The sequence below is a fragment of the Diorhabda carinulata genome, chromosome 9, assembly GCF_026250575.1.
Source record: "Diorhabda carinulata isolate Delta chromosome 9, icDioCari1.1, whole genome shotgun sequence".
Taxonomy (NCBI): Eukaryota; Metazoa; Arthropoda; class Insecta; order Coleoptera; family Chrysomelidae; genus Diorhabda; species Diorhabda carinulata.
In genome coordinates, this window is record NC_079468.1 from 1,340,514 (window position 1) to 1,356,930 (window position 16,417).

The following is a 16,417-nucleotide window of genomic DNA, read 5'->3' on the forward strand; positions in this document are numbered from 1 at the left end:
TATTAGTTATTCTAACATCTATACTATGGATCATTACTGGTTGCATAACTATTTCTTATTATAATACCAATATTAGTCAATGTTGGTTGCATAACTATTTTTTTACTTGTCAATACTGGTTGTATATCTAGTGATTATTATAATTCTGTTATGAGTAATACTGGTTGCGTAACTATTTGATTCATTATAGGTTTAAGCAACAAATTCTATTATTGGATTTTGACATAAGCACGTATTTTCGAACCACTACGTTTATTATTAATTTGTTATAACGATTTTTTTATTAATGTATCTTTTTCTTTATTTTAAGCAACAAAATATTTAACGTTTCGAAATCAATTCAAATGATATGTATATTTTTGTTTTTATAACTGGTTGCATAACTATTAGTAATTATATGACGTTTAATAAATAACTGGTTGTATATCTATTAGGGATTGTAAATTTTAATAAGGTCACTAGATATACAACTGAATTCACCCACCAAATCTGGTATTCTTCGCAACGGTTTCTTGGGTCGTTGAACGCCCAGACCCAATTAAAATCTATGCTCGTTCATAAGTCGACTAAAAATGAATGTAAATATCTAGCATCAAAAAGTACTAATTGATATTCTTCGCTATCGATTGGAATTGCGGTAGTACCGGACAAAAATAAACGCTCGCAGAATTTGAAATAATTAATATTAAATGGAATATTTAATATTTAAACTGTTAGTATTTTTTTTTGTCCTTGTAATATGAAAACCATTAAAATCAAAATAGGTTACTGTTCTACCTACCTATCGGAGTCTCCAACTTTTTTTTTAGTTCAGATCTTTTTTATCTGAAAGATCACATTCCTTCATAAGAAATAACCATTAAAAAAATAAAGTAATTCTCAGAATGTACCTGTGCGGTTAATATAGCACCGAAACGTACCCGCAATATAATATGTTGGTCAGTATAATGTATATTATATGGAATAATGTATAATACTTTCAATTCATCGAGTAGACTGATAAATGTGAGAGAAATAGTTCTTATAGACTCACGGAATAAGGTTCAAAATCGCTTATTTTCGTTTTATGGTTCAGTCGCTAGTACCCGTACAGGCAGCTCTATAGCGGTAGACAGGACCGGACTGGTATTTTATTTATTAAAAAAAAATAATTACGGAAAACATTTTAAATAAAACCGAACAATTTTGGATTAAATTAAATACAATGAGAAATAAATTAATTTAATTTTGAAATATATTTTAATTGATTTACATATTCATCAACAATTGAAATTAGCTTTAATAAAAAAATTGTCAACAGACCGAAAATAGGAATAATAGAAATGGATATACAAGGAATTATCAAGTAAAGTGGCTGTACTAAGATATATCTAAAGAATTTCGGAACGATAGTTTATTATACCTGAAATAGATCACGAAATCACGAGGAGTATTAAAAACTAAGTTTATTTCTATTCTAAACTGTGCTACTGATTTGGTGGTTTAGATACAGCCCTCTAATGAACAAATTTTAGTTTAACATCTACTTAATTAACTATCTCACGAAATTTTCTTTAAAGGACAAGGATTTTATTAATAATTTCATCAGTATTTGATATTTATGAGACTTTTTTTCGGTTTCTTTGATTGGTTTTCTACAGTTTTCCTTATATGGAGTATTTAAACTAATCTAAATCAATTGATGACATCATAAACATGACGTTAAAGACAGAAATTGAATATATAGAGTTGCTACAAATAATTAAACCGCTTATAATACAATTAAGACTTCGTAAAAGGTTCAAATATATAAAAAAATATATGAAAAAGAAGAAGCATTATGACAAGAAAGTTTTTATGTGTACTTTTATTTATAAAAATTGCGATTACGGATCTGTAGTACGAACAGGTAGACGGAGCTTGTTTCCTGCTCTTACCTGTCTTGAGGTGTAGATGGAACTTTCAGTCTTTGGTTAGAAGGTGAGGTTAACTCGTGAGTGCGTCGTGAAACTAACAGTTTGGTTGTATTGTAACTATTTTTTTTTTTTTTCGAACGTTAATTCCGAATTTTTTATGTGTTCCTTATTCGACCATTTGGGATATTAACTACACAGGTTCGTTTATTTATTTTTATAAAAATTAGTGTTAAATGGACGAGTTTGAAGGTCAAGTTGAACTTTCTGTTTTATTTTCTTAAAAATTCGTTTTGAAATTGTTTCGATCTATTTGACCTTCAAAATTTCTACGTCTGTAGTAAATTTTTTATATTGTCCCTGAAGACGATAATATCGTTAACGAAACGTTAGTTTTTATATTTAATAATATGTTTTTTGTAATTATTTTCACTTACGTATCAATTTAACAATATTAAATCAAATTATAAAAATTCCAATAACGTAAAATCTATTTTAGAATACTGACGAATCTCCAAACAATCAAAATTGTATAACACAATCATGATTAAGAAAAACAAGTTTAATAATTCCGCATTTCTCAATTTCTTATTTAATCACAACACTTTTCTTAGAACTGAAGGTCAGTAAACAGATTAAGAAGTTTGTGTAGACACTATAATATTTACCAGTCAATTTCGTTTTACGTATAAGTTAAAAATACTAGTTTAGTTAATAGTAAATAAATTACCGATGCAAAATCGATTATTATAATCGATATTAACCCTAAATTGTTTGGCACGGTAGTGCGAAGTGATTGACTTAACGGTTGTATCGCTATCATTGTTTAATTGGAGGAGAGAAACAAAGCGAGAGAGATAGTAACAGATGTTTGCACATCTTGATTGACACGAAACGATTATATTAATAGGAAGTGGCTATGCGCACGAAATACGGTTTAATAAAATTAGTGTTATATATTTTTTAATTAATATAAATGATTTTAATTATTAATTAGTCGAATAGGGAGAATATATCAAATTGTCAATTTTGAAATTACATCACGCAAAAAAAAGTTTAGCAATTTCTCCTAATTTAAATGTTTAACTGCCTAAACTGAATTCTTCAGCAGTACTTACGTATTCCGAAGTTAGCTTGTTCAAGTTTAACAACCTTCTTTCGTCGCACTGACCTGAATTCTTGCAAATTACGCCGATTTATATTTTTTTCGTTAATCTCATTTAACAATTGACTTTATTATGAGTGATACGAGGGTTGCTTCCTAAGTTTCGAGATAGACAAATAAAAACAGATATGAGTTTGCACCAATTGTCGAAGTATTTTGACGTTGACCTGCTAAGTATGCGTCAATCTCAAGGTATGTCACATGGTCACGTGGTTTTGACATATTCATATCTTAAAACTTAAGTATCGACCCTCGTATACTAAATATTGGGTAGTGAGTTCACGAAATTCGGATGTTATAAGTTACCTTACAAAATTACCGTTGAATTCGTGCAGTTTCATGACTTTCCCACTATTCTTATTAATTTTAATTATTCCCAAGATGATTCTTAAGATTTTTACGTAACATAAATTTCTCACATTATTACAAATATTACGAAATGTAAGTCAAATGAGTAAGTAAATTACGCGGAAGGTTCGATAATTTTTATTCGAAAATGGTAACCTAACCTAACAAACTCAGTTGTTTGATCGACAAGCTTTAACGTACAGTTTTGGAAAAAATAATTTTTTTATTAAATCACGAGTAGGAATTGATGAAAAAAATGCAGTATGAGTGTTTATAATATAATATGAACGCGTATTTTCGATCCGTTACCTTTTGATTGGAGTGGAACGGAAATGCCTTAAAACGTATAAAATGCAACACCTTGTATAGTATACGATAAACTATATATATATATATATTTAGTACGTGCCAGAATTTATGAATAGACGAACCCCGTTAGTTGAATATAATTTGAAATTATATTACGAGGACGGTTCCAAAAGTACCTGGCCCAACAAAGCGACTGTGAAAAATCATTATTGTACACTGACCGCTTCTAAAGGGAACCAACGTCATAGTTAAGCGATTCCGAGAGTTCCTTAGACACTTGAAGTTCCAATAACGTATTAAATTACTTTTATTTATTACAATAAATATAATTATTAACAGCTTTCGTGTAAAACAGTTAAATTAATTATTTTCTTGTATGATAAATAGTTTTGATGTTTTAAAACAATGAATACGTCAAAAAAAACGTCAAACTTTTGAGTGCAATGACAGATTTGACATATTTACATCAGTGTTGCCATATTTCAAAACTTAAGTGAGATTTAGACCCCGTTCCACACACATTTGTAATATAATTAAATTTGGATGAAACTAGAAGAATTAGAGGTGGCAACACTGCAATTTTAGATAGTGATTAGTAAGTTCTAACTGCAGTTGAATCGTCGCTATTATAGAACAATGAAATTTTGTTGTATTTCGTTGTAAACATTTGGCGATACTAATAGAAGGTTCTAATTGTATTATGGCTACTCTAGTTACCATAATTTGTTCAATAATTATACTCGACTAAGTTAACTGGTAAGTCAAAGAGCAAATTCATGTTTAAGGTGTAAATTTAATGTTTGGTAGTTTCTAGAACGACTTACAGTTAACCGTTCCACGTGGTCGCCATTGACTGGATTACCATAGAATCATCATTCGTTATAAATATAATTAAATAAAATAATAACTATACAGTTTGTCCCGCGATTAAATCCGATAATGTAAATGAATGTTATAGACATTCGTGTTCAAGGTCAAGGCTTCAATATGGTCTGTACTATAATTATTATTTTCTGGTATTTTCCTGACAGTATCGTACTGAAATTTATTGAAAGATGAGTCGAACAAATGCCTTTTTAACACGGGAAAGACGAATTTTTTCAACTTATACAGTTTATATAACTTTTAATTTTTATTTCGCGATTTTTTTTTATTTTCTATCGATCGATCGTCCAATGTGATAATTCAAGATTCGAATGGTGATGTAATTGTTATAAATAAGTGACTAATATGACGGAATAATTGATTGTTTTATTGAATTTGATGAATTCCTGGAACTTCAAGACCGGAAGTGGGAATTAATCATTCCGGGCAACATAATGTACGTAAAAAAAATTTCACTGAAGAATTAAATTAGAAAACGTTCGATGAACATCGAATGTCAGTGGGTCACGTGGCTTAGTCATTCTTAACAGCCGGATATTTACGTGAAAACTTGAAAGATTCTGATCATGCCAAAAATAAGTTATTTCAAGTTATAAATATGAATAAATAATTATGAAGAATGACGTAATATTTGGGTTTATTTCCAAAAAAATAATGTGTTATTTTTGAGGTTAGAATTTGATATTTGCATCTATTTTTTCCAAAAAAACATTTTTCCAATGCAAATTTTCATGAAAATATTCATTTTTCTATATCATAATGAATTTTTTCCATTTTAATTTTGTTTTTCAATAGATATCTGCGTGAAAATCGATAAAAAGAATAAAAACGCCAAAAATACGTTATTTCAAGTTTTAAATATGAATTACTTCGTATCGAAAATAAAGAATTATCAAAAAAGACGTATAGTTTGAAATATTTGGGTTTATTTCCAAAAAAATACCAATTTGTGTTATTTTTGAGGTTAGAATTTGATATTTGCATCTATTTTTTCCAAAAAAACATTTTTCCAATGCAAATTTTCATGAAAATATTCATTTTTCTATATCATAATGAATTTTTTCCATTTTAATTTTGTTTTTCAATAGATATCTGCGTGAAAATCGATAAAAAGAATAAAAACGCCAAAAATACGTTATTTCAAGTTTTAAATATGAATTACTTCGTATCGAAAATAAAGAATTATCAAAAAAGACGTATAGTTTGAAATATTTGGGTTTATTTCCAAAAAAATACCAATTTGTGTTATTTTTGAGGTTAGAATTTGATATTTGCATCTATTTTTTCCAAAAAAACATTTTTCCAATGCAAATTTTCATGAAAATATTCATTTTTCTATATCATAATGAATTTTTTCCATTTTAATTTTGTTTTTCAATAGATATCTGCGTGAAAATCGATAAAAAGAATAAAAACGCCAAAAATACGTTATTTCAAGTTTTAAATATGAATTACTTCGTATCGAAAATAAAGAATTATCAAAAAAGACGTATAGTTTGAAATATTTGGGTTTATTTCCAAAAAAATACCAATTTGTGTTATTTTTGAGGTTAGAATTTGATATTTGCATCTAATTTTTCCAAAAAAACATTTTTCCAATGCAAATTTTCATGAAAATATTCATTTTTCTATATCATAATGAATTTTTTCCATTTTAATTTTGTTTTTCAATAGATATCTGCGTGAAAATCGATAAAAAGAATAAAAACGCCAAAAATACGTTATTTCAAGTTTTAAATATGAATTACTTCGTATCGAAAATAAAGAATTATCAAAAAAGACGTATAGTTTGAAATATTTGGGTTTATTTCCAAAAAAATACCAATTTGTGTTATTTTTGAGGTTAGAATTTGATATTTGCATCTATTTTTTCCAAAAAAACATTTTTCCAATGCAAATTTTCATGAAAATATTCATTTTTCTATATCATAATGAATTTTTTTCCATTTTAATTTTGTTTTTCAATAGATATCTGCGTGAAAATCGATAAAAAGAATAAAAACGCCAAAAATACGTTATTTCAAGTTTTAAATATGAATTACTTCGTATCGAAAATAAAGAATTATCAAAAAAGACGTATATTTTGAAATATTTGGGTTTATTTCCAAAAAAATACAAAATTGTGTTATTTTTGAGGTTAGAATTTGATATTTGCATCTATTTTTTCCAAAAAAACATTTTTCCAATGCAAATTTTCATGAAAATATTCATTTTTCTATATCATAATGAATTTTTTTCCATTTTAATTTTGTTTTTCAATAGATATCTGCGTGAAAATCGATAAAAAGAATAAAAACGCCAAAAATACGTTATTTCAAGTTTTAAATATGAATTACTTCGTATCGAAAATAAAGAATTATCAAAAAAGACGTATAGTTTGAAATATTTGGGTTTATTTCCAAAAAAATACCAATTTGTGTTATTTTTGAGGTTAGAATTTGATATTTGCATCTATTTTTTCCAAAAAAACATTTTTCCAATGCAAATTTTCATGAAAATATTCATTTTTCTATATCATAATGAATTTTTTTCCATTTTAATTTTGTTTTTCAATAGATATCTGCGTGAAAATCGATAAAAAGAATAAAAACGCCAAAAATACGTTATTTCAAGTTTTAAATATGAATTACTTCGTATCGAAAATAAAGAATTATCAAAAAAGACGTATATTTTGAAATATTTGGGTTTATTTCCAAAAAAATACAAAATTGTGTTATTTTTGAGGTTAGAATTTGATATTTGCATCTATTTTTTCCAAAAAAACATTTTTCCAATGCAAATTTTCATGAAAATATTCATTTTTCTATATCATAATGAATTTTTTTCCATTTTAATTTTGTTTTTCAATAGATATCTGCGTGAAAATCGATAAAAAGAATAAAAACGCCAAAAATACGTTATTTCAAGTTTTAAATATGAATTACTTCGTATCGAAAATAAAGAATTATCAAAAAAGACGTATAGTTTGAAATATTTGGGTTTATTTCCAAAAAAATACCAATTTGTGTTATTTTTGAGGTTAGAATTTGATATTTGCATCTATTTTTTCCAAAAAAACATTTTTCCAATGCAAATTTTCATGAAAATATTCATTTTTCTATATCATAATGAATTTTTTTCCATTTTAATTTTGTTTTTCAATAGATATCTGCGTGAAAATCGATAAAAAGAATAAAAACGCCAAAAATACGTTATTTCAAGTTTTAAATATGAATTACTTCGTATCGAAAATAAAGAATTATCAAAAAAGACGTATAGTTTGAAATATTTGGGTTTATTTCCAAAAAAATACCAATTTGTGTTATTTTTGAGGTTAGAATTTGATATTTGCATCTATTTTTTCCAAAAAAACATTTTTCCAATGCAAATTTTCATGAAAATATTCATTTTTCTATATCATAATGAATTTTTTCCATTTTAATTTTGTTTTTCAACAGACATATACGAGAAAATCGATAAAAAGAATAAAAATGCCAAAAATACGTTATTTCAATTTATAAATATGAATTATTTCGTATCGGAAATAAAGAATTATCAAAAAAGACGTATAGTTTGAAATATTTGGGTTTATTTCCAAAAAAATACCAATTTGTGTTATTTTTGAGGTTAGAATTTGATATTTGCATCTATTTTTTCCAAAAAAACATTTTTCCAATGCAAATTTTCATGAAAATATTCATTTTTCTATATCATAATGAATTTTTTTCCATTTTAATTTTGTTTTTCAATAGATATCTGCGTGAAAATCGATAAAAAGAATAAAAACGCCAAAAATACGTTATTTCAAGTTTTAAATATGAATTACTTCGTATCGAAAATAAAGAATTATCAAAAAAGACGTATAGTTTGAAATATTTGGGTTTATTTCCAAAAAAATACCAATTTGTGTTATTTTTGAGGTTAGAATTTGATATTTGCATCTATTTTTTCCAAAAAAACATTTTTCCAATGCAAATTTTCATGAAAATATTCATTTTTCTATATCATAATGAATTTTTTCCATTTTAATTTTGTTTTTCAACAGACATATACGAGAAAATCGATAAAAAGAATAAAAATGCCAAAAATACGTTATTTCAATTTATAAATATGAATTATTTCGTATCGGAAATAAAGAATTATCAAAAAAGACGTATAGTTTGAAATATTTGGGTTTATTTCCAAAAAAATACCAATTTGTGTTATTTTTGAGGTTAGAATTTGATATTTGCATCTATTTTTTCCAAAAAAACATTTTTCCAATGCAAATTTTCATGAAAATATTCATTTTTCTATATCATAATGAATTTTTTCCATTTTAATTTTGTTTTTCAACAGACATATACGAGAAAATCGATAAAAAGAATAAAAATGCCAAAAATACGTTATTTCAATTTATAAATATGAATTATTTCGTATCGGAAATAAAGAATTATCAAAAAAGACGTATAGTTTGAAATATTTGGGTTTATTTCCAAAAAAATACCAATTTGTGTTATTTTTGAGGTTAGAATTTGATATTTGCATCTATTTTTTCCAAAAAAACATTTTTCCAATGCAAATTTTCATGAAAATATTCATTTTTCTATATCATAATGAATTTTTTCCATTTTAATTTTGTTTTTCAACAGACATATACGAGAAAATCGATAAAAAGAATAAAAATGCCAAAAATACGTTATTTCAATTTATAAATATGAATTATTTCGTATCGGAAATAAAGAATTATCAAAAAAGACGTATAGTTTGAAATATTTGGGTTTATTTCCAAAAAAATACCAATTTGTGTTATTTTTGAGGTTAGAATTTGATATTTGCATCTATTTTTTCCAAAAAAACATTTTTCCAATGCAAATTTTCATGAAAATATTCATTTTTCTATATCATAATGAATTTTTTCCATTTTAATTTTGTTTTTCAACAGACATATACGAGAAAATCGATAAAAAGAATAAAAATGCCAAAAATACGTTATTTCAATTTATAAATATGAATTATTTCGTATCGGAAATAAAGAATTATCAAAAAAGACGTATAGTTTGAAATATTTGGGTTTATTTCCAAAAAAATACCAATTTGTGTTATTTTTGAGGTTAGAATTTGATATTTGCATCTATTTTTTCCAAAAAAACATTTTTCCAATGCAAATTTTCATGAAAATATTCATTTTTCTATATCATAATGAATTTTTTCCATTTTAATTTTGTTTTTCAACAGACATATACGAGAAAATCGATAAAAAGAATAAAAATGCCAAAAATACGTTATTTCAAGTTTTAAATATGAATTACTTCGTATCGAAAATAAAGAATTATCAAAAAAGACGTATAGTTTGAAATATTTGGGTTTATTTCCAAAAAAATACCAATTTGTGTTATTTTTGAGGTTAGAATTTGATATTTGCATCTATTTTTTCCAAAAAAACATTTTTCCAATGCAAATTTTCATGAAAATATTCATTTTTCTATATCATAATGAATTTTTTCCATTTTAATTTTGTTTTTCAACAGACATATACGAGAAAATCGATAAAAAGAATAAAAATGCCAAAAATACGTTATTTCAATTTATAAATATGAATTATTTCGTATCGGAAATAAAGAATTATCAAAAAAGACGTATAGTTTGAAATATTTGGGTTTATTTCCAAAAAAATACCAATTTGTGTTATTTTTGAGGTTAGAATTTGATATTTGCATCTATTTTTTCCAAAAAAACATTTTTCCAATGCAAATTTTCATGAAAATATTCATTTTTCTATATCATAATGAATTTTTTCCATTTTAATTTTGTTTTTCAACAGACATATACGAGAAAATCGATAAAAAGAATAAAAATGCCAAAAATACGTTATTTCAAGTTTTAAATATGAATTACTTCGTATCGAAAATAAAGAATTATCAAAAAAGACGTATAGTTTGAAATATTTGGGTTTATTTCCAAAAAAATACCAATTTGTGTTATTTTTGAGGTTAGAATTTGATATTTGCATCTATTTTTTCCAAAAAAACATTTTTCCAATGCAAATTTTCATGAAAATATTCATTTTTCTATATCATAATGAATTTTTTCCATTTTAATTTTGTTTTTCAACAGACATATACGAGAAAATCGATAAAAAGAATAAAAATGCCAAAAATACGTTATTTCAATTTATAAATATGAATTATTTCGTATCGGAAATAAAGAATTATCAAAAAAGACGTATAGTTTGAAATATTTGGGTTTATTTCCAAAAAAATACCAATTTGTGTTATTTTTGAGGTTAGAATTTGATATTTGCATCTATTTTTTCCAAAAAAACATTTTTCCAATGCAAATTTTCATGAAAATATTCATTTTTCTATATCATAATGAATTTTTTCCATTTTAATTTTGTTTTTCAACAGACATATACGAGAAAATCGATAAAAAGAATAAAAATGCCAAAAATACGTTATTTCAATTTATAAATATGAATTATTTCGTATCGGAAATAAAGAATTATCAAAAAAGACGTATAGTTTGAAATATTTGGGTTTATTTCCAAAAAAATACCAATTTGTGTTATTTTTGAGGTTAGAATTTGATATTTGCATCTATTTTTTCCAAAAAAACATTTTTCCAATGCAAATTTTCATGAAAATATTCATTTTTCTATATCATAATGAATTTTTTCCATTTTAATTTTGTTTTTCAACAGACATATACGAGAAAATCGATAAAAAGAATAAAAATGCCAAAAATACGTTATTTCAAGTTTTAAATATGAATTACTTCGTATCGAAAATAAAGAATTATCAAAAAAGACGTATAGTTTGAAATATTTGGGTTTATTTCCAAAAAAATACCAATTTGTGTTATTTTTGAGGTTAGAATTTGATATTTGCATCTATTTTTTCCAAAAAAACATTTTTCCAATGCAAATTTTCATGAAAATATTCATTTTTCTATATCATAATGAATTTTTTCCATTTTAATTTTGTTTTTCAACAGACATATACGAGAAAATCGATAAAAAGAATAAAAATGCCAAAAATACGTTATTTCAAGTTTTAAATATGAATTACTTCGTATCGAAAATAAAGAATTATCAAAAAAGACGTATAGTTTGAAATATTTGGGTTTATTTCCAAAAAAATACCAATTTGTGTTATTTTTGAGGTTAGAATTTGATATTTGCATCTATTTTTTCCAAAAAAACATTTTTCCAATGCAAATTTTCATGAAAATATTCATTTTTCTATATCATAATGAATTTTTTTCCATTTTAATTTTGTTTTTCAACAGACATATACGAGAAAATCGATAAAAAGAATAAAAATGCCAAAAATACGTTATTTCAAGTTTTAAATATGAATTACTTCGTATCGAAAATAAAGAATTATCAAAAAAGACGTATAGTTTGAAATATTTGGGTTTATTTCCAAAAAAATACCAATTTGTGTTATTTTTGAGGTTAGAATTTGATATTTGCATCTATTTTTTCCAAAAAAAACATTTTTCCAATGCAAATTTTCATGAAAATATTCATTTTTCTATATCATAATGAATTTTTTTCCATTTTAATTTTGTTTTTCAACAGACATATACGAGAAAATCGATAAAAAGAATAAAAATGCCAAAAATACGTTATTTCAATTTATAAATATGAATTATTTCGTATCGGAAATAAAGAATTATCAAAAAAGACGTATATTTTGAAATATTTGGGTTTATGGTTTATTTACAAAAAAACAACATTTTGTGTTATTTTTGAGGTTAGAATTTGATATTTGCATCTATTTTTTCCAAAAAAACATTTTTCCAATGCAAATTTTCATGAAAATATTCATTTTTCTATATCATAATGAATTTTTTCCATTTTAATTTTGTTTTTCAACAGACATATACGAGAAAATCGATAAAAAGAATAAAAATGCCAAAAATACGTTATTTCAATTTATAAATATGAATTATTTCGTATCGGAAATAAAGAATTATCAAAAAAGACGTATATTTTGAAATATTTGGGTTTATGGTTTATTTACAAAAAAACAACATTTTGTGTTATTTTTGAGGTTAGAATTTGATATTTGCATCTATTTTTTCCAAAAAACAGTTTTTTAATGCAAATTTTCATGTAAATATTCATTTTTCTATATCATAATGAATTTTTTCCATTTTAATTTTGTTTTTCAATAGATATCTGCGTGAAAATCGATAAAAAGAATAAAAACGCCAAAAATACGTTATTTCAAGTTATAAATATGAATTATTTCGTATCGGAAATAAAGAATTATCAAAAAAGACGTATAGTTTGAAATATTTGGGTTTATTTCCAAAAAAATACCAATTTGTGTTATTTTTGAGGTTAGAATTTGATATTTGCATCTATTTTTCCCAAAAAACAGTTTTTTAATGCAAATTTTCATGTAAATATTCATTTTTCTATATTATAATGAATTTTTCACTTCTAATTACCAATTTTTTCCATTTTAATTTTGTTTTTCAACAGATATATACGAGAAAATCGATAAAAAGAATAAAAATGCCAAAAATACGTTATTTCAAGTTATAAATATGAATTATTTCGTATCGGAAATAAACAATTACCAAAAAAAACGTATAATTTGAAATATTTGGGTTTATTTACACAAAAATAACATTTTGTGTTATTTTTGAGGTTAGAATTTGATATTTGCATCTATTTTTTCCAAAAAACAGTTTTTTCTATATCCTTATGAAATTTTTTCTCTATATTTCTGTTTTTTTTTTGGTTTTCATCTTAATTTTTCAGTAGACGCCATCTTATCATCAATATTCGTATATTATATACATAAAAAAAATGTTAAAAATAGTATATAGCATATAAGTGAAATTGTACTATTGGCTCATCTGTCATTCCTACATCTTGAAACTTTGACGTCATCTCGATCCAATCAGAATAAAGTAGAGAGAAATGGAAAGTGATATACCGATGTTCTTTCTCTTTCCCTGTCGGCCGTTCGGGTCTACTTGAACAATCTCCCATCTCTCCCTCTCTCTATATATTTAATATTTTATCTATGACTTTTGACATCTGTACCCTGACAGATGTCAACTGGAAATATTGACAGATGAGAAATTTCGACAAATTACAGCCCCCAATACATTTATCTGTATAAAATATTAATTTTCTTCACCATTAATTTCATATGATTGTATAAAATGTACGATGGTATCAAAAGATGTTCATATCCATGAAGTAAAAGATGGCAGACACTTCCTTCCGGTGTAAAATTGATCGTGACGTTCCGCATATGTTTTGTTATTAGAAACCTTCGTATTGTTCCAGTGATTATACCTCAATAATTGCGAAATGTGGTTTAAAAAATGCATTCGTTTACTATCTAACCGTATATAAAGACGCTACACGTAATAAGGAGGTTAACCTTGTCAAGTTCAAGAAAAAATACAGGTCCGAGGTCGTACATTAAATATCTGACCTCGATGACACAAAACTTTTAACGATAATGGGTTAATGCTACACCTACGAAAGAAATTTCACTACGAAATTTAAATACAATAAGAAGTAGAATTAGATTTCAGTTATATCCGGATTCTTGTACCTAATACTCTCCCAAAAATATCATAAAGTACTTATGACGCACTATTTTATCTATTTGTCACTAAATGGGGGTTCATCTACCTCGTTTTTATTTTAATTATCTTTTTCAATAAATGTACATGTCGAAATAATTAAATTTAACACTATAACCTACGATATTTCGACATAAACGTTGAATCCCAGCCTAAATAATATCCCACGTCAACATATCATCGTAGAGATCGAATTTGGCAACAGCGCGCATAGTTAAATTCTTATACAACTGTTGTTGACCTACTTATCTCCTTGGCTCGATCGAAGAACGTTATTTGCAAGAACGATTGGCAAGCCTACTGAGAACATACCAAAGAAAATGAATTTATAATACGTACATACCTACGTTTATACATAAACTGATGTTTTACTGTTAACGAAATTTCTTACGAGACGCTAACAAGTAATTCTAGGAATTTCTAAAGCACCTTTCTAATAGAAATTTCAAAAAAACTGTCAATTATTTTTGTTACAATTCGTATTTTTTTAAAATTGTTATATTGACCTTGACGCGAATTGATATATATTATTTACACAGTTGGTATTAAGGGTTTCGGAAGTTACTGGTGATGATATATCAGTGTTGCCAGACTTTTCTAATAACTTTCTTTCAACTGAATTTAAAAACTATGAAGTTTTTTAAGGGAAAAGATTTTATTTAATAAAAATAACGTAATGAAAATGCCGTTCAATATAAATTAATTACGGATGAAATTTAAATATTTGTTAAAACAAATTTTGTATAAACATTTTTTTAATAATAGTTTAAAATTTTTTATTATGAAAGTAATGCTTCCGATTTGGCAACAGTGCGTTATACCAAAGAACAACTATACAAGTGAAAAAAAAAAATAACGCTTGTATAATAATATGCTTGACCACTGGTAGTGTCTAAATAACCGTTTGTCTTGAAATCGTCACCTTTATAAATAATACATAATTTTTTTATCAAGGCTAAAACGCTTATTTCAAACTTGATTTATGATATCGTTTACTGATATTGTTTTTTTTTGTTACAGGGGGATGCTAATACGTACAAAGGCGACCATATTGGTCGCCATAGTATTTTTATTTGGAGAATCATTATCACAGGTACGTACACTTCAATGTTTTTAATGATAATTACCGATAAAATAGTCAAGGTAACGCAAAAAAGGTAAATTGACAAGGTAAGGTGACACCGTCAAAAGTAGAGAAAAAAATACATAAGAAATAAAAAAATATAAGGAAACAAGAGAAAATATAAAAAAGAAAAGGGAAACACACGTATTTAAAGAAAAGATATTAGGGAAAAAATATAGAAGAGAGAGAGAAGAAATTAAAAAAAAAATGTACAGAAAAGAGAGAAGAAATTAAAAAAAAAATGTACAGAAAAGAGATAAGAAAAAAAGACAAAATATAAGAGAGAGGAAAGGAAATATGGGGAATAGAGAAACAAAAAAGAAAAAAAAAACAGATAAAATTAAAAAAAAAAGAGAAAAAAATTAAAGAAAAAATGTGAGAAAGGAATATGAAGAATAAGAACAAAATAAGCAACAAACAAGAAAAATGAAGAAGAATAAGAGATATTGAGATAAAGCGAGAGAAAATGAAAAAGAAGAGGACAAGGATAAGACAGATAAGATGAAATTTAAGAAAAAAGAAAAAGTATGAAAAAGAAGAAACGTTAGAGAATGTATTAGAAAAATAAAGGAAAAAACAAAATATAAGATAAATAAGAAAAAGGAGATTTTAGAGTAAAAAGAAGAGATATAAAAGAGAGAAAATATGCGAAAACATCCGAAAAATACGAGAAAATAGAAAAAAAGGGTTAGAACAGAGAATATTAGAAATTATGAGAAAAAATAGAGAATATAAGAATTTAAAAAAATGTTAGAAAATATGAGAATAGTAGATAAAATAATTAGAGAAAATAGACTACTAGACAACTAGAAGGAATATGAAAATAAAAAGTAAGAATTATAAATATAAGCAAAGTTAGCAAGAAATAAGAAAAATAAGGGTACTGACATGAAACAACGAGAGAAAAGTGAAAAAGAGAAGAAAAAAAAAGAAAATATAAGAAAAATAGAAGAAATATGAAGAAAAGATAAAATATAAGATAAAGAAGGGAAAGAAAATATTGAAATGGAAAAAAGAAATATAAAAAACAGAAAATATACGAAAAATAAGAGAAAATAGGAAAAAGAAGAGAGAACATATAGAAAAACTGAAATTGTAAGAAAAACTAGAGAAAAC

At 25.1% G+C, this 16,417-nt stretch overlaps 1 protein-coding gene across 3 annotated transcripts in view; it reads left to right on the forward strand.

The window, feature by feature from the left end:
• The first annotated feature begins 1,899 nt into the window (after positions 1 to 1,899).
• Positions 1,900 to 16,417, forward strand: part of LOC130897935 (sushi, von Willebrand factor type A, EGF and pentraxin domain-containing protein 1) — a 64,348-nt gene continuing 49,830 nt past the window's right edge. For 2 of the 3 annotated variants that reach the window (XM_057806920.1, XM_057806922.1), the window contains exons 1-2: positions 1,900 to 2,093; positions 15,199 to 15,271. In XM_057806920.1, coding sequence (XP_057662903.1) covers positions 15,203 to 15,271 — 69 coding nt within the window. In that variant the 5' untranslated portion in view covers positions 1,900 to 2,093; positions 15,199 to 15,202. Of the gene's footprint in view, positions 2,094 to 4,355; positions 4,471 to 15,198; positions 15,272 to 16,417 lie in introns of those variants that run through there. The other variant, XM_057806921.1, reaches the window with a different exon arrangement.